The 20548-nt window shown below is 34.1% G+C and overlaps 1 protein-coding gene across 1 annotated transcript; it reads left to right on the top strand.

Annotated features, from left to right (window-relative positions):
* Positions 1-4350: 4350 nt before the first annotated feature.
* On the top strand, positions 4351-18933 carry LOC106665544 (the record flags this gene model as incomplete). The annotated part of the gene is given in 14 exon segments (XM_014392029.2): positions 4351-4565; positions 10018-10128; positions 10186-10247; positions 10336-10408; positions 10522-10599; positions 10676-10764; positions 10819-10904; positions 10971-11051; positions 11128-11316; positions 11370-11752; positions 11809-11978; positions 12043-12130; positions 12210-12311; positions 18622-18933. Coding segments are annotated over 14 exon segments (1794 nt in total), but the record flags the coding sequence as incomplete, so codon positions are not given.
* Between the last annotated feature and the right edge of the window lie 1615 nt (positions 18934-20548).

Raw genomic sequence — 20548 nt, 5'->3', positions numbered from 1 at the left:
TATTATTTTCAATTAGAAAGCCATGGACCATGCTGGGATTTGAACCCAGAATCGCCAACATGGCAAATACGAGTCAGATGCCATAACCATTCAGTCAATGTATTCCCCCTATACAAATATATCTTTCTCATTGCCTCAATTTTCCTCATGACCTAAGCATTAGGTATTTGTAAATCCCAGTTTATTTTATTTAAATTTTTTTAAACAGTATTTAGGTAATTAATCCCAGACCAGTTTTGAGTGGATCTTATAAGAGTGCAGAGCTTTTAGAACTGCCTGGCTGATAGAATTTTCATTTTTGCATCCTTGAGATGTTTGTTATTTCACATACGCAGTGCTTACTATTACTACTGACCATACCCGTACCAACGCGGCTATAGGCAATGCCTCAAAATAGATTTTGGCCTGTATCATTCTGAGGCTGCCTTTATATCTAGGTTGGAACCACCTTAGTGTCTGGATATTTGTACATCACAGTATTTTTTAAAGCATTTAGCAGTTCCAGACATGAGTTGATCTTTAAGGTTAAAAGGCATTTAGAGTTGCCTGGCTATTTGATGGCAATACTGTTGCATCCTTGAGATATATTTTTTCATTTTTATTACGGGCACCACAGTGGCCAAGTGGTTAGGGCATCCGACTCATATTGCCATGATACTATTCCTAGGATAGAATTTCAACTCTATGGTTCTTTTTAATTGAGAATAGTATGAAAAATATATTGAAAAATGTTTTGAACCAAGTGGTTTGTATGTGACACCCAGTGGGTAATTGGAATTTAAGCACTTCTTAATGCCATAAAATATGGATATTTTTGAGTATTTTTTGCTTTGATAAATTAAAATACTGATGAGTGGAAATTATTATCTTGTTAAACCGCGCCAACCAGTGATAATTTTGCTTATTTCACACAAGTGGATATTGGTAGATAATTAGTTTTTGTTTACATCCAGGAATTGTTTTTATGAAGGTTCCTAGTAAAGATGTACAGTTAAATTTTACAAGGTTGTTTATGGAATAAGTTATTGGGCTTACCTATTTGTTGGAGCCAAATCACGTTTTCCCCCCTAGTCAAAGTCCTTTAAGAACGTAATATTATTCTCGGGGGCTTAAAGCATCTCAATTAGCGCAAATCCAGGCGGAAAGGAACGTCCTTCGACGGCCCTGAAAAGAGACCTGGGTAAAAGATAGCAAGCCGGACTGTCTAGGACTCAGCAGAGGTTGCTACTTGCTACTTGCTAAGAAGTTGAGTGCGACACTACAACACGGTGACCAGCTGGGGTCGCCCCAACCAGGGTGACCTTGTCGCTCGTTGTAAGTATATCTAAAATTTGATCAAATTTCGAATTTTTGAGACAAATTGGAAAAATATTGTTCTAGTTTTTTTTAAAGGAATTTTTCGTCTGCAAGTGGGCAATTTGATCAATTATAAAACAAGTGGGTAACTGTGACGATTCTTCAATGACGTAACGGAATTATCAACGCCTCAGAATAGTTATTTGATTTATTAATTAAACTTAGTTTTTCATCAGGTTTAATAATGTATAATATAATGTATATTGTTGTGTATTTTTTCTCAGTTTCTTGCCGTTTATTGTAGTCTAAAAAATAGGACCATGGGAAAAATGTCAACTCAATGGGCCATGGAATGTAGCATGCTGAATGTGAAATTGTAAGATTGGGACAGAAGCTAGGCCAATAGAAGCAAAACCAAAGAAAAAAAATGTGAAAGAGACAATAAAATCGTTAAAATAGAGATGGGGGACAAAAATGATTACAGTTCAGTTATAATTTGATTTTTTAATTGATTTTATTTACATGACATATTAATTAATTTCACCAATATTATAATCAAATAAAATAAAATAAAAATTTTAATTAAAAAGGAGAAATAACTATAATTTTTTGCCACCAATTATTGTAAATTATTATCACCGGTGGACTTCTTGATATTTATTTTTATTGACTATTTATTTAGGGATTTTTTCATTATCATAGTTTACAATAAATGAGCGTAAAAATATTAAAAATGAGGACTATATCCAATATTTTGATAGCTTAATAACAATGAAAGAATAACACTTAAAAATTAAATTCTTGAATCAATTCGTATCTATAGCTCCAAGCATGTTTAGCATTTTGAACACCGAGAATTTGAGACATTCAAGAGCCGTAATAGCCCACTTCTTGGGATAGTAAAATAACCAAGATGTAAGAGCTGAATCTTACCCAAAATCAAGCACTCTGCCAAAAAATGACAGAACAAGAATTGCATAGGCAGCATATGCCAAAGCTACCCCTATTCCACACAGCTGAATTTACATGTAAAACCTCATATCCAACTTAAAAACCCATCTTAGTTCAAGGGAAGATTGTCAAAATTAGGCTTCTAGAAATAAAACATGGGTGAAGCTTCCTTGTAAGGAGACAGTTTAACCCATAATAAATAATCTCCCAGAGGAGAGCCAAAAAATGAACGTGCCAATTACAGATGTTTTCACACGTCAATATTTATTTATTATTGTAGTCTGATGAGTTTTATTAAAATAGCATCCTTGATGAACATAATTTAACATTTTTATTCTTGCACCGGCTTTGGGCTCTTCTGTTGTCCCTTCTCAACAAACTATGTATATTATTATAAAACATCAATTAACATGATATATAAATAATTAATTATAATACAACAAAATCACTTACTTTTTACTAACTCTTTAAAAAAATACTTTTTTGAACCGGTTCAAGAATAAAAATGTTAAACAATCAAGGGTTCATCAAGGATGTTATTTAAAAAAAACTCATCAGACTAAAGCTGGAAAAAAAACATACATTATATTTTTTCAATTAATTATTCTTGTTATGGAAGGTCTTGGTTGAGACAAAAAAATTAGTGTCATGAGTAGGATTTGAACCCACGACCTTTGGCTCAATATGCCGCTACTCTAACCACTTGAGCTATTGTGACAAGTTTTAGTTTAATTTTATTTAAAATAAATAGAAAAATTATCATAAATCCTTGTATACTTTAGATATTAAGAATTTTTTATGAATGTTAACCCTAGGAGATCTTGACTCAAGTGACCCCAACCATTCCGTTTTGTTGCATACTTAAAAAAAGTACCCTGTAAATTAAGCTAGATGTCCTGCAGCAACTGTGAACAAATGATCAGCCTCAGTTGTTCTTCAGGGTTCATGAGGAAGTATAGTGCGCTCTGGGACGTGATTCAGTTTTTTCTTCTTCCCCTTCCCTCTCTGAGGGTAGCAATTGACCTCACTATGACTTTCATCTCTTAGCTCCATTTTATCTCATATCTTTTCTACATTTGTCTCTTCAAAGCATGATGTTAGTTGATGACCCCCATCCTTATGCTTCATTATTTTATTACCTTATTGCCATGTTTATTGGTCTACATTTTCTTATAATGGCTCTTTTTCTTATGGGAGTGCTAGTTAGGTACTGTTTATTCGCCTAGTTTCGCTTGAATTCGAAGTTTTATAGAATAATTGGCAAATGCTATTGTCTCATCTTTTATGTATAGCTATATTTTTCCACTTCAGAAAAAAAAGTGTTTCTCTAGTAAACAGTTTCAATGTAAACTAAATTTTCCCAAATTATCCTCACTACCCTATCTATACTAGTTTTGTATATATTCCTAAGTAGATAATCAGGAAGGCACTTTTGTAAAAAAGATATGGCATAATAAAACCATCATATATATATATAATTTACATTTGTTATTAGTAATAAATTACTTTTGTATTTTTACAGAGCAACACAATTTGGCTTATTAATAAGATTGTGTATTTTTTTTAAATTACGCATTATAAAACGACAATTAGAGCTATTATTTGTATTAGATTTTCAGCAGTTTAACAATGCACTCCTAACTTATCTTTTTTCTTCATATTACCATACATATTACCATTTATTACATTCATATTACCATCATACATATTATTATTAATTATAGTTGAAAATAATCTAATCGTTAAAAAAAATCATACCTGATTCAAAATTTTTTTCAAGTTTTTGATTTTTTCAAGTTCTACTTTTTCCAAAAACGCTTAAAGCAAAAAAACTGTAATTATATTACTTATTGGCTGTGGTTAAACCAATAATGAGTTAGCAATATGAAATTGTGTGTTAAAATTTGAGTTATAGAAAAAATGTGAAGTTTTGAGGTCACGTTTGACCTCCAGGGTGACCACCATATCCCAAAAATATAACAGTGACCTGCTAGGGTTAAAGATGGTGTTCACCCTTAAAATTAGTCTTTAATTGTTTTGGATAAAAAATATCCGGTCTGAATTTTCTTCGTCGGAGAAGGGAATTAGATTTTCTTTGGGTAGAAATTTGTGGTTGATTTTCAAAAAGACCAAGAGCGGATGGATCGGGCCGAAAAGGCGGAAACGCCGTGGAGGGAGAGTCGGATTGGGCTGAAGGCTTATCGAACGACTACGCCGGCTCAGCAAAGGTGCGAAGCAAACAAGGACCACGTCTGGAGTTGGACTCGCGTCCGCAGCAGAATTGACGTGTTTGACAACTCGAGGATACGCGACGCAAGGTAAATATCGTCTGACGCTTTTCCATCCCGGGTCCGATCCGTACCATTTACCTTAACAATTTCTTCCGGCCGGTTTCGACAATTTTCCCGTGTTTTTCCGATTAAAGGTTATGTCGGGTCGGTTTTTTCATTCTGTTCCTTTTTTCCTAAGCGCAATCCAATTTTTCTTTAAATGGCCTTCTTATTTTTATTTTTTTGCATTTTATACCCGGTGTTTGGTCCAACGGAGATGAAGCAGCTTGAAATTTAGACGCGTTCGGCACGGTTCAGGCCTGGCGACAAAGCACTCGCAACGACGGCAAAGCAATTTTTATCGATCTGCCGTCAATTTTTCACTCGTATTTCCATTTTTTCGTTCCCTCCCTGAGAAGAAAAACAAAACCATTTTCCTTACACTCTTTTTTTTTTTTTTTACATAATTCGGTGCAATTTTGATTTGCGCACTATCTAACAAAAAAGCGTTACCATTGCACATTCCAGTTCTTTGAAATGGAGGGAAAACTTAAAACGGAAAATTATATTAACTTTTCTTCTTTCTCCTCTCATCCAACCATTGTATTTATATTTCAATTACATTGACCTTCACCTTTGGGATAAAAATCAGGCTTTATTTATTTTAAAAACAGCAATATCATTGTTATATGACATTACTATTTCAACTCTTGCAACTGTAAGCATTAAAAAGTAATGTAAAGAAATTCGATACACGACGGCTTAATGTCCAACCACGTCAGCTAGCCTACTTCGGTAGCAATATATTGATAAGACTTACAAACTTTAGGTCTCAGTCAATTCCTCCAATATCCACTGAATCGAATCCTTTCAACCCAAAGATTACCACTGTCCTCAATGCTCCCTTCTACATCACCAATCAAATCATAAAGATCTTAAGCTGGGTTTCCCCTGCCCAAAACTCACTTTTTTGCTTTGTAGAAACCTGCCGGACTGCAAAATTTTTGGCATGAGGATGTTTCATGTTAGCTGGCCAGCTGTCAGTTTTTTAGTATGCATAAAGTAGTAAAGCAGGGGGTTAGCATGAGAGACTCTCACGCCGCGGTCGTGGGTTCGATTCCCACCATCACCTCTGGCCCTTTTTTCATGATAACCCCCCCCCCAATTTGAACACTCATATAAGAATTCATCACCATGGCTAATATGCATAGATCATAAGGCAAAAAAAAAAAGTAGTACAGCATCGCATTGTTTGCTTCGCTCGGTGTAAATGCACTTTTCTCAAGTTTGAGAATGAACCAAGAGGAGTGCATTCGACTTATCCAAATGTTTCACAGCTACTGATTTTTCTGGGATGCTAAAGATAAAACTCCATCAGAACAAGAGCAAGAGAGAGATGTGTGGAAGGAAATTATCATCAAAATGGGACAAACTGTTGGTACTCTTAAAGCAAAAATGAAAACTAAAGGGATTCGCTGATGAAATAATTTTTTGATTTCTTTATAACGTATCTCCATGGTAGCAAACACTGATGCTGCAGTTTGCGTAGTTATAAACAGCATGCTTCTCTCGCTTAACAGATGGCTCACTTTGTTTCGCCTCTATGTTGTGAAATGTTTCACCTTGTGGAAATGGTTAACCCGAGATGGCATTTCGTAAATAATTCTTGGGTTGCATGAGTGATTTTTTCGTGCAGTGGAAACCCAGCTTAGAAATTCTATTCATGAAGGATTTTCCCATTTTAATTTGATTTTCCACTCTAAACTGCTCTCTCAACTCTTTCCTCAATGTCCCACCCTTATAATCCTCCACTCTGTCTAAAATGACGATCTTGTGAACTATCTTAACCCTTCCAACTAAATAAAGGAGAGTTCCAACACTGGCTGGCCCAGGTTACAACCACTTTACAACACTTTTTCACCATGGTCTGGGCTGGAATTTGAACCCAGGAGTGCTAGTGTGGTAAATATCAGTTCGACTCCCTAACCACTCGGCCTCCTCTGTCCTTATTTTTTAAAATACTGTTCTCAACTGTAATTCCATGGGTTATGCCAGTATTCGAACCCAGGATTAAACCATGCTTTTAAGGAAAAAAATACTAAAACTTATTGTTTCATCTAAGTAAACAATTTATAGAACCAATTAAATCTGTGTGGTGATTAGTGACCGTTAATCGATATTTATTTAGAAATTGTGAGATGCGGTCTGGTGTGATGTAGGTTTCAGAAAAACATTTTCTTATCGTGCCAGTGTTTCGATCTTTATTGAGACCATCTTCAGGGCCTGGGATTTACAAACATTGTTTACATATAACAATTACATTTTGGATGTGGAAAAGTGAATTTATACAATGCATATTTTTTTATATTCAATCAAAGTATTTCTACTCACTCAAAGTGTTTGTCTTCTGTGTAATTGTGCCATTCTTGCATGTCAAGTCGAGAGTGCTAGTGAGATTTTGCTATTTTGTGTTTATATACGTTGGATTTTGAAGGGGTGGGGAAGGATGTCGGTATAGGAAAGATATTTTTGTATAAGGCGTCGGCTTCTTTGAGGTGAAAAGAGCCGACGAACGGAAAAAATGTTTCGGCCAGATTATCCTTTCAGGATTATATAGAAAGGGATAAATAGGAAAAGGAAAGCTAAATTGTTGGGAAATTAGACTATGTGAAAAATATTTGATGTGTGGAATGTAATGTGATGATATAGGTATGCTATCTGTATTGAATTTGATTAATGACATTGGTGTAGCTGCGACTGAGTGTACATGTATCTGTTCTGTAATTGATGCTGTGTTTATCTCTGTTGAAAACCATTTCTAAGAAATTACATTTATGTTTGTTTTGTTCTGTGTGTAATACTTTTGGATTGTTGAAGTCGAAATTGTGTTTGTGTTCAAAATGGTGGGTAGCAAGTGCTGTAGGATTTGGTTTAGGTTTTTTGCAATCGTAGATATGTTGCTTTACTCTTGTCGAGATATTGGGATGTAAGACCGATGTAAGTTGCCGGACAGTTTAGACAGTTGATCTTGTAGATTACGTCAGATTTATTTGTTATTGGTGCGGGATCTTTAATTTTGTAAAAAAAGTGTTTGAATTGTTTTATAATTTTTGAAAGCTATTTTGAAGTTATTGGACAAGAGAAATGAGTTTAATTTATGTGATAGGCCTTGGATAAATGGTATGGAAATGTATGCTGGTTTGTTTGTATTCGATAGATTTAATGTAGTATTATTGGTAATAGTGGAATGTGTTAGTGTTGAGTTGTAGTTGTTGATTATTCTGTTAATTATGTGCTTAGGGTAGAGATTGTTATGGAGGATCTGTTTGTATATCTTTATGTTCTTGTGGTGAAATGATTCATGGCTCAGGGTAATCATTCTGTGAAGTAACCCTTTGGCCGTGTTTATTATTGTACGAAGGGGATGGTGAGATGTAAAGTTGAGGTAGCGATCTGTGTCTCTTGGTTTTTGATACCAATCTGTGATTAATGTGCCATCTGGTTGTTTTATTACGAGTGTATCTAAAAAAGGTATTGTTTTGTTGTTTTCGATTTCATGTGTAAATTGTGGGCTTGGGTGAAAGAATGTATCTAATGCAGTTTGAATTTGATCTGTGGGAACTGCTGTCAATATATCATCTACGTATTTAGTGAGGAAGGGTAATGTGAAAGGAAGTTGTGGTATGACTGTGTCATAATTATGTCTGCAAGTATCGGGCCTAGGTTGCTACCCATGGCTATGCCAAATAGTTGTTTGTAAAATTGATTGTCGTATGTAAAATATCTGTTAACACAGCAGTGTCGGGTCATTGTAATGAACATATTCTTTGATAGAGTTGTGTGGTGTTATGTTGGGCCATTTATCTTTAATAATGTTCAGTGTTGTGTCTGTTGGGATGTTGGTAAACAGTGATGAAACATCTAGGGATATGAGAGAGTAGTGTGAGGGGATGTGGATATTATTAATTTTGTTAATGAAATGAAATGAATCATTTACATTATATGTGTTATCTGTGATGTTGAGTATGTTGGTTAGGTATTTTGTCATGTTATATGTGGGTGAGTTTACAAATGAAATTATGGTCTTAGAGGGTGTTCAGGTTTATGTGTTTTTACATAGCCATATAGTTTCGGTGGTGTTGGTGAGTTGTTTTGAAGTGATTTGTAGGTGTATGTCAATTTCTTTTCGTTTAAGTGTTTCTTGGAGAATTTTTTTTGTCTGTTTGATTAGAGTAGGAGTAGGGTCTGATTTGATTATGCTGTATGTGTTTGTGTCTGTGTTAATAATAATAATTATTATTAGAAATACTTTGATTGAATATATAAAAAATATATTTTGCATTGTATAAATTCACTTTTCCACATCCAAAATGTAACTGTTATTTGTAAACAATGTTTGTAAATCCCAGGCACAGAAGATGATTTCAATAAAAGATCGAAACGTTGGCACGATAAAGAAAATGTTTTTCTGAAACTTACATCACACCAGACCGCATCTCACGACTAAATAAATACCAATTAAATCTCTTGAAAATTTGGCTCTAAAAAGGATTGAAATTGAACACCCTTTTCATCCTCAGTATTGGATATGGGTGATTTTGGTGTAGACAAGAAACTTGACTTCACAAATATATAAATCTATAGATTGTCCAGATATTAGAAGTATTCTTCTTAGTAAAGGAAATGGTATAATGTTGGGGAAAATAAAATTTTCTGATTATTAGAAGTGAAAGGTACGTATCAAGCAACCTTTCTTTGCATAACAGAAACATGCATGAGCTTTAGTCATTCCTTTATTTGACAATAGATCTTTTAGGTTGTAGTGGACGACAAAAGACTGGTCATCTGTGACCCTGTGAAGAGCAAAAATGATCTTAGACCAATAAGTTATTGTTTCTGGGTCAAATCAGGTGAGAATGATCCCTCCTCTTCTCAGAGAGTCATCTTTGTACTGTCCTTAAATTATGTAAGAGCTTCTCTGCCAATCCAGCCTACTAACATTGCCATTTTCTTTATCGCATTTTTATTAAAAGTACAATAAAAAAGGAATGCCTTGAAAAGCAAAGGCTTTCATGTTTTAAAGGCAAGATTGATCGATACTTCTAATATTTACTCAGAAGAAGCATAGGTTGGTTAGTTCCATAATTATCATTGCTGGATCAGAATAGTAAGAAAAAGCCTTTGGGTTGCAAGTTCATCAATTCTTAAGTAGTATGAGACAGAGGAAAAGGTTCATTCTCACTTAAATATACATTGGTTAAGGGCATTATTTCTTTTCTCAAATAGTTTAGTACATCATATTTCCCCCTGCCTAATTGGAATTTGTTTTATTGGTGATTTTCAGCCATGAACCAAAACGAGGTAGCAATGAGTTGGGGGATGGAAGGTATGGAACAAGGTTCTAAACTGAACGGGAAGATTAATGATCTGCAGCAGACGTCAGTGACTAAAAAAATGTTTTTGGTTTTTTTCTAAAATAATTTCAATATTTGTATTTCAGTGTGGACAAACACAAAGAGGACACACACAATTCAGTCTTCCCGAAGAAGTGCGACGAAGACCAAGAGATGCCCAACGGGCACAACCCTGACTCGATGGATGAACTATCAAGGTGAGGTTCCATTACATTTTTTGAAGATTTACATTTTATTTTTGTTTACGCTTTCAGGTCGAAAGATTTTGATGAACTTCAGGAATCAACTGAGCCAGCCGGTCCAGAAATGCCTAAACGTACGCAATTATTATTTTTTAAACATTCTGTGTATATTTATTTTTTAATAGATTAAATTAATAATTTAATTTTTAATATACGATATAGAATCTGAAGAACAAAAAGAAGAATTGACAGATGGTAAAGTAGATAATGTCGACAGCGTGGAAGACAAATTAAAGTAAGTCGAATCCTTAATTTATCACAATTTAAGCACTTAAGCACTTATTTAACTGTTTTTTAAATATTTTTTTTTTTAATTTTTTATTATTTTTTATTTTTATTTTTTTTTAGAAGTGATGCTTTACAACTTAAAGACTCAAACACCACACCTTATTCTCAAGCTTCCAATAGTTCAAAACTGGAAGATGAGTAAGTTTTTCAATCAGATATTCAAACAAAAAATTATTAGTGGAATTCAGTTTATTTTATTATATTTTCCCATTAGGAGTTCGAAGGATGAACAGGATGGTGAGAAAGCTTCCGAAGCTATGATTTCTAAAGTAGAGATGGAATTGGAAAAAAATGACAAAGATGGTATGATCAATTTTTTAATTATTATATCTTTTATTGTATCGTAAAATTTTTAAGATGTTAAAGAAGAAGAAGAAATGAAAGAGAAGAAAGCAGAGAAAGTTTATAAAACTGAAGATGATGAGGATAAGAATGAAGAAATGGTAGTGTTTTTGTTTATTTACTTTAAAAATAAATCGATTGAATATATATGTACTTTTTATCTCTAGGTTGTGGATGAACAAAATGTAGAATCGAATACTGAAAAAATTGAAGAGGAAGATGAAAAAGACGATGTTTTGTCTGAGCCAGTAGGTTTTTCTTTTCATTTTTATTTTATTTGATTTAAGATTTATATTAATGATATTTTACCCTTAATCATGCTAGATGAGACTTTTGAAGGTAGCGCATCAGGTTGAACTAACAAAAGGCCACCTGGAGAAATTCATCAAGGTTAAGAAGCCTGATTGCTCCGCTGATTTGAGCAATCTTGTCCGTGTTCTCGCCGACATCGCTGCATATGCACAGAAGTCTTCTAACTCCTTGAAACACTTGAGCGAGCCATTTTTTGCAGAGGTGAATACATAAAAATATTTATTAACCAGATCTATATTGGTTTTGTTTTGTAGGAACAGCCTGGTAGTCGTAAGAGAAAATCAAGGGGGAAGGTCTCAGCTCCTGATACGGAAAAGGAGACCCATGAGAGAAGATCGAAGGAAAAGAAACCAGAGACAACAAGCTTTGAACCTCTGACAGAAGCGAAATTCAAGAGCCTCAAAGGCCTAGCTGTGTTTGCAAAATGGCCCAACAGCGGTTGGTACTATCCAGGGATAATCGAAGGCCTGATGACCTCAGACTGGAAGGAAGAGACCAACGTCAAGGTCAAGTTTTACGACGGTCTTGTCCGCGAGATGAAAAACATAAACATTCTCCCGGCTTATCTCATTCCGACGGATTGCATTGTCTGCGATCTTGAAGATGAAACTGAAATGGTCGTCGTTTCTACCAAATGGTAACATTAAATTATTTTTAACCTTTGATTTATTGATAATTTTCACTTTGTATTAGTATTGATAACAACAACGTGGAGTTTACATTGCGTGCCAAGGCGAACGAGAATCAGTTTGACCTCGGTTTCAACAAGCTTGCGATCAGAGCTCTACATATGAAAACTATAAAACAGCAGCTCGAGCCCAACAACGACATCAGCGCCAAGAAAGTACACATGGTGTCTCTAGGTAAAAGTCAGTTTTTTAAAATTTCGTTCAAATACGATGCAGTATGTTTTTTTAATCTGTTTAGATAATTTAGTCAGTGGGAGACGGTCCAGAGGGAGAATTAACAAAGAAGACGGTGACGAGTCTGGAAACGAATCCACGTTGACATCAAGGTCTGACCTGTTCGTATTAAATCATCCAACATTTAAAAAAATTAAAAGCACATTCTACTTTAATTTTTTATGACTTTAGGAAAGGAACAAGAAAAAGCGTCAGGAAATCAGAAGAGGAGGTGAAAGATGATGCCACTGCTCCAGAGGTTTCTGAAAGTACACCATCTAGAGCAACAAAAAGGTAATTGATTAAACTTCTTTATCCTCTAATTTAAATGAAATATTGAAACAGATTTTTCCCAAAATATATTTTAAATCATATGTATTAAACATATATAGTTTTATGAACTCATTCTGGTACTTAATAAATTGATTTTTAATTTTTATGTAAAGTTTGGTTGAGATGAAAAATTAATGTCATGATCGGAACTCGAACCCATGAACTTTGCTACTGTAACCACTTGAGCTATCGTGTTTTTGGTCCCCAGGGACACCACACCAACTCATCACCTCAACCTACAACTTTTTCAAATAGAAATGATAAATGATGGAGTGAGTGTGGTGTTCAATCCTTTTTAAAAAGATAGTTCCTACTCACAGTAAGTTGTTTTGCGATGATCTGGATTTTGAGCCTTTTTGCTCATAAGGTTGAAGGACTTCTACAACCACATCTCGACATGAATTGCCAAAGTGATCCCACTGATAACTCCGCCAACACGACGTTCCAATTAGCAGCTGATTTTTTTTAATGGCGCTCAATTTGAACGTGCGAAACGTGGAAATTATAACACAAATAAATATTATACTAGTAAATACTTAATATTATTAAATTACTATAACAATTAAAGTAATTAGTTTAATTATTTGGATGTTTGATATTATTTATGTACATATTTAAAATGGGAGGTAGATCAAAATCTGTTTTATTATAAATGCATTTATCACCATGTTCAATTTTACATTTTTTAATTTCAAATTTCTCAAACCAATCTAGTTCTTTCCCTTTGTTGAAACTATGTAACACTCTTGTATTTAAATTTGAATTAAAATTATGTTTTGTTTCTTTTAGATGGTCCTTAAATTCCGAAAATTTGCTCGATTTAGGCAAATGTTCTTTTGTCCTATATATTTAATATCACAATCATCACTGATAACTATAAAAAAGAATTAAAAACTATTAAAACCCTAGCAAAAAACCGGGTATCAAGAAATATTTATTGATAGGTTGCTAGTTAAAAGAATAAAAAAATTAACTTTAAACGAATCAACAGTAGCACTCAGCCACCCCACCACAAATGAATCATTAGGTTTCCATTGTTTGCCATACATTGGTGAATTATCGGAAAAAGTTAGTAAAATTTTTAAACAAGAAGGTTTTATAACGTAGCTTCTATAGCTTTTAGAAGTTACGGGTTCACTTAAAAACATACTCTCAAAACCTAAAGACAAAGTAGACAACTTGGCAAAAAGCGGGGTTTACCAACTCAATTGTAATGATTGTGATATTAAATATATAGGACAAAGCAGTAGAGAAATAAAAACAAGAGTAAAAGAACGCTTGCCTAAATCGAGCAAATTTTCGGAATTTAAGGACCATCTAAAAGAAACAAAACATAATTTCAATTCAAATCTAAATACAAGAGTGTTACATAGTTTCAACAAAGGGAAAGAACTAGATTGGTTTGAGAAATTTGAAATTAAAAAATGTAAAATTGAACATGGTGATAAATGCATTAATAATATAACAGTTTTTGATCTACCTCCCATTTTAAATATGTACATAAATAATATCAAACATCCAAATAATTAAACTAATTATTTTAATTGTTATAGTAATTTAATAATATTAAGTATTTACTAGTATAATATTTATTTGTGATATAATTTCCGCGTTTCGCATGTTCAAATTGAGCGCCATTAAAAAAATCAGCTGCTAATTGGAACGTCGCGTTGGCGGAGGTATCAGTGGTTCACTTTGGCAATTCATGTCGAGAGACGTGGTTGTAGAAATCCTTCAACCTGATGATGAGCTAAAAGGCTCGAAATCCGGATCGTTGAAAAACAACTTACTGTGAGTAGGAACTATCTTTTTAAAAAGGACTTTTTCAAATTTCCTTAAGGCTCAATGGCAGACCTTTAATTGGTAGAATGCTGCCCTAATCTCATTGGGGCATTTAGGAGTGTCGAATGAGAGGATTAGAGTGGATGATGGGTTTTGGTCTGCGAGTCGGTGAACTCACGTTGAACCGACAGACGGCCACTTCCTCGGTTTGTCTTTGTTGTTTTTCTAAAAACAAAGAAAAAAAAAGCACAACAAAAGGACAACATTCACATACTCAGGAAAATAAACCTACAGACTAACGAATTTGTTCAACAAACTTAGACTAAAAACAGCACTAAGGACCAACAATAACGCAGGTAAACTACTAAAAAGAAACTTAGACACAACTAACCCTAGTGGTGGTGTTTATAGCATCACATGTCAATGTGGATACACTTACATTGAACAGACTGGACAGAAACTAGGAGATCAATTTAAAGAACATCTTAGATCCTTCAGAGACAAACTAACCCACTAGACAATAATGGTGTTTATAGCATCACATGTCAATGTGGATACACATTGGACAGACTGGAAGGAAACTAGGAGATCGATTTAAAGAACATCTTCAGCTAGGAACACACTTACCCGATGCTATGCCATGCGATGCTACCCAACGCCTTGCCACGTTTTGGTGGGGTGTGCACATCTATCCGACGCAAGTACACGTCGCCTACAGTTTGTCACAATAATCACTATCACAATCGCAACGCATCTTTTGTTCTTAATGCACTATTTTGAGCAAAACCTTGTAATAAATTGTTAGTTGAATTTTATGAGCACAACCATCTAATAAATTGTTTATTAATCTTAATTGTTTTAAATAAAGTTACTCCTAACAATCTAATTAAACAATGTTTAAAAAACTTATGCATTTTTGATCTCGTTTAATTTGGAAAATGAAAAATTAAAGCTTGGATGGCAATAGGATAAATTAGATTACGGAGTCAGAGCTTTATAGCACTCACAAGAGATATAGCTAACCTAAGATAGAAGGTTTGGATGTTAGGGCGTGAAATGACCTTAGCCGTTAAAACACCCTTAAAAATTAATAATAATAAAAATAATAATAACATGTTGTAATTAATATAACGACAAAATTACATGTACTTAGTTTGAAATAAACTACAAAATGTATGAGTGTCCTGTTCTGATGCTACCTGACATTAGAAAATGGTGTAATTTTACGAGCAAAACTATGAAATAAATTGTTAATTAAATTTTATGAGCAAAACCATGTAATAAATTCTTCCAATTTTAGTATATGTACTGCCAAAGCGAGTACAATAAATTGTTAGTTAAATTCATTATAGCAAAAAGTGGTATTCCGGTGTTTTGATTAATTTTCTACCAAACCATTAAAATTAATTTTTAAAATAAAAACTAATTAATTTTTAATTACAGTTAATTTGGTTTCTATTAAAATAAGTATGTTGTAATTAATATAACAACAATAATACATGTAGTTTGAATAAAAATATGAGTGTCCGGTTCTTTTGTCTTTGATTGTACTCGATGCGACCCGACGAAAATCTGGACAGTGGGGATTGCAGAGCGTCAGGGGTAGGTTAGCGTGGCATAGCATCGGGTAGATGTACACGGGGGTAATGCAACCTTATGGAAAATTGGAGTTTGGATTTGCGTCGGGTAGCATCGGGTAGCGTCGCATGGCGTAGCATCGGGGAAGTGTGTTTCTGGCTTTAGATCCTTCAGAGACAATGACGGAAAATCAGATTATGTCACACACTTAATACACTACAACCATGAACCAAACACAATAGAAACAAGCATGACATTAATCCACTACGTGCACAAAAAGGACAAAAACTAAACATACTGGAGAATCTTGAGATATACAAGTAGATACACTTCAAGACGGAAAACTTAAGGTGGCCATTCACGATCACTCCAAATGGATCCGCGCCCAGCCGTACAGCTCCATTTGGAGTGCCTGAAATTTGAGGGGCATTCACGACCGCTCCTCAGGCAGTCGCTCCGAACAGTGAATTACCTTCTCAAAATGGATGACGATCTCTTGTGCTACTCTTCTGTTTATTTACATATTAAAAGCAAACAATCAAAGAGGAATTGGTGTAAGAAGTGGCTCCTGAACAAAAGCCATAATACACACATCAATTTGATGAAAAAACTTTCCCTTGAATCCGCTATTTCGAGGAACTATTTAAGGATGGATGAAACGTCTTATTTATTCATTATATTTAGTGTTCCATTGACAAAATTACTTCTTTCAATTATTTAATCTTTTTTGTAAGGTTTTGGTTGAAATGAAAAAGCTAGTACCACGAGCGGGATCTGAATCCATGGCCTTCGGCTAAATACGCCGCTGCTCTACCACTTGAGCTATCGTGACTTCGATCCTCTCTGACACCAAAACTAGGCAAAATGAGAGAAAATTCGAAAGGTTGTAGGTTGAGATGGGGAGTTGGTGCCCGAGTGGATCGAACTATCGAAGTCAGGATAGCTCAAGTGGTTAGCGCAGCGGCGTATTTAGCCGAATGTCGTGGATTCGAATCCCCTCGTGACACTATTTTTTCATTTCAACCAAAAACTTACAAAAAAAAAGATTAACGTCTTATTTACTCCAGCTTGTTACCCCCTTGATTAGAAAACAAAAGACGTCATGAGAGAAATCATCACTACATGAAAGGTTGGCAACCACATTACGATTTCTCGCTACAGGGATGAACTACAAAGAACAAGTTCTCTACTACGATTTCTGATCATTGTTAGGGGTTATCAATACCGCATCTCTCATAGCATTTGTATCCTTTGTTTTGAAAACGTCAACCCACTGGTTGAGGATCGAATTTCTTTTATTTCTATCGTGGTAATATAATCATTGTCCACCACTTTCATAAACCACTTTCATACAATTCAATCACCTCAACAATAAAATCTCGATTGGATGTCATTACCAATAAAGAATAAACGTTTTAGACTTTTTGAGAATGTACAACGGAGATGTTTGCTCAGTGACAGAAAGATGGAGACTGCGCCAAAAAAACGAGGGTTTTTCCCATTCACGACCAGGCCAGCGTGCCAAAATACCCACCCTCCACGCCAGGTTTTCCCATTCACAAACGCGCCATGCCGTCGTCGCGCCGTTGATATTTGGAGTGGTGCGATGGAGTTTGGACTGGTCGAATTTGGGCACGCCAGTTCAGTTTTGCCATTGACGTGGTTTTTGGAACGGCGTCGCTCCGTTTGGACTGCTTGGAGCGATCGTGAATGGCCACCTTTATAAACGCACAAACAAACTCACATTCACATACTACCATCACACCATTAAAAACACTTCATAACAAGTGACGAGTGACAGACCCAATACTATATAAACAGACAAAATGACAGTTTCTCATTGAACATGGCACAATGCCGAAACTAAAGTGAAGTAAAGTAGAGTAGTAAAGTAAAGGGACGGACCCAATACTTTATAAACTGTACTCAGACAAAATGTCAGTTTCTCACTGAAGATGGCACAATGCCGAAATGCGTTTGAATTTAAAAAAAAAACCCACGGGTGAAGACAGACTCAGTAACAGTTGTGCCCGTTCAACATGAGAGGATTAGACTCGCTGAAGGATAAGTTGCCCATTCCGGCGAGTGTTCATCCCCTCACTTCTGCCCCCCCCCGGTCTTCCTTAATTCTTGACGCTACTATTCAAAGGTCCCGGAAATGTCACACCGCCACATGTCACAACACCATGATAGGTATTTAACCTCTGACGTGGTGTTACCGAGACCTTGTGACCAGCCAGCCTGTCATTGTAATTACCTCAATTTTTTACTCTCCAGTCCTAGAATTAATTTTCCTTCCTTGTTTTTGGTAATGTTAGTCAGCTTGCATAATTTCAATATCCCATTGCACAGGAGGAAAGATGTGTTGTAGATGTGACATTCCCCTCCCTCCACAACGACATATCTGTTAAACTGGTTTCAGCGAGAGAGGTAATCCCTAACAGTTTGAGTCCAAGTGACAAATTTCCTCCTTTGATTTTTACTTTCGTGGCGTTTTCTCTTTTCTTGGGCTTTTTCTTCTTGTATTCTTTCTTCCTTCACTTCTGGGCTGGGGGCACTGGGATGTATGGTCCCTAATGGCCAGTTCATGGCCCATCTGAGCAGCACTTCTATTCTTTTGATTAAAGAAAAAAGTGGGGCGATTCTTTCATTTCTTCATTACCTTCTAAATGCAAGTTTTCAGTGCAAAATTCATATGCATGCAGATGGGAAAAAGCAATGGACAATCAATAGTTTAAGTAATCAATCTGTTACCATTTTTATACTTTTGCACAAAAACCCCCCAAAAAACCTTGTTTGCTTTTTACGTTAAAACATACTTTTTCTTATTCCATTATTTTAAATTTCTGGTTATATTTTTGGAAACTACAAGAGTTTTGAGAGGGTTTTTAATTGTTCATTCAATTTGCAGGCGATCATCCGGTGGGGAGAGCACTGCACCTCCTGCAAAGAGATCGACAAAGCGCTCACGCCAGTGATTCACCTCCAGTCGCTAGTCCACTAGGGATGGTTCCAGTGTAAATATTTAACATGGCCTTTTCTCGGACAATTGGAATTGTATCAAGACTAGGCGTTTAACATAAACAAGCACATGATAAAATCATTTTTGTATCAATACAGTTAAAAGTTAAGATCCATTGACCAAGTAATTGATAACTGATTCGTTGCAAGCTACAATCTTAACCTCAGAACCTAGATGAATTTAGAAAAAATACATTAAATTACAAAAAATATATAAAAAGAATGAAATGAAACAAAGAAAATATTTATACTAAAAATCTAATTATAAAAATAATATGTATTTAAAAAATGAGGTATTTGATAGGGGTCGTGGTTTTTATAGCCAAATTTAATTGATCAAATTTGTATTTTGTTCAGAAAAAATAAATGTTCTAGTTTTTTAGTTTATCTCTGCACGAATTATTTAAAAAATGAATTAATTAAATAAAAAATAAGTATAAATAAAATAAAAAATACAAAAAGAACAATTTATATATAGTGTTACCCAAAAAAGTAAATTTACTTTGTTTAATAAAAAAAATGTTGAATTTTAATTTATGTAGAAGTTTCATCCACTAGAATGAGATATCACTCTCATTAATTTTATTTTATTTTATTTGATGCTGTCCTCAACAGGTGTAAAAATACAAATATTTTTGTAATGAAATAGATTAATTTTGGTTACCATGTGTGTACCTTAATTATAAACTGTAGTGAATTTTGCCCAAGGCTTTAAATAAAAGAAGAAAAATCTTTCCATGTGGAATGCGAGATATATATTTATTTGTATCTAGATTGACATATGTATTATTGTTAGAGCCTTCTTGTTTTGCTTTATTCATTATCCTTTTTTTTTTTTTTTTTTTTTTTTTTTGTGCAATTGAAATATGTTACCCCGGCTAATTTAAACGCCCGACCCATTGGGGGCGTTTATAAGGAAATGTAAATTATGAATATCTCTATAAATCAAAATCAACTTACATTTTCCAAGCACTGAGAAGATAGTTTGATTTTTCTTTTGTATTTTTTTAAAAATTTATCAGGATTATAAAAACATGTTCTTTTCACTCATTAAAGTGTTATTTTGTATATTTGTTCATTTATTTGAATATGATTTAAAATAAAAAAAATTAAATATTCAATTTATTCAAAATTTTGGTGGTTGATTTTTTTAAAAATCATTTGTTTTCCTTAAATAGGGTTTTTTAAACAATTGAAAAGTTTTTTTAGAATTTTACTTGATAAAAATATGCAATGGTTTGAAATGTAATTGTAAAAAAGAAGATTGTGTAGTCATTATTATAACTGTAATAAGTTACCTATTTCTATGCTTATGCTTGATTTTTTATATATAATTTTTAAATATTGATCAGTGCAATTATGTTGTATGGTTCTTTACTTTATTTTTTATTTTTTCATCCACTCTTGTGATCGGCTATCAATTGTAGCAATGCCTTTTCCATAAAAAAGCCAATTTGTCCCACCTGGTTTCAATGTTTAATCTTTTTTTTCCCAAAGGGAGGATCTAGATTGTGCTAAGGTATTTTAATCGAATCTGTTGTCTTTGAATGTGCAGGCATGTTTATCCAATGCCGCAAATTAGTATCGTATCTGTCAAAAAAAAGAAAAAAAAAAGAAAAAAATGCAATTGTAAATTAACAAGGAGATTTGCATTGTACAGAGAAAAATTGTGTTTATTGATTAAACAAAATGGTTTGAAATTTCTAAAATTATTTAAATCCTTTTTTTTTTATATCTTCCTCCACTATTTTTACCAAGAATTTCAAGCTAAAAAATCAAGCAAATTTCAAAAGAAAATTGTATCTTCAATGTTTTTA

Source organism: Cimex lectularius, unplaced genomic scaffold (genome assembly GCF_000648675.2).
Source record: "Cimex lectularius strain Harlan isolate CLEC.00 unplaced genomic scaffold, Clec_2.1 scaffold286, whole genome shotgun sequence".
Classification (NCBI taxonomy): Eukaryota; Metazoa; Arthropoda; class Insecta; order Hemiptera; family Cimicidae; genus Cimex; species Cimex lectularius.
Note: the sequence above shows the minus strand (reverse complement) of the source record. Positions and strands in the feature narration are given on the sequence as shown.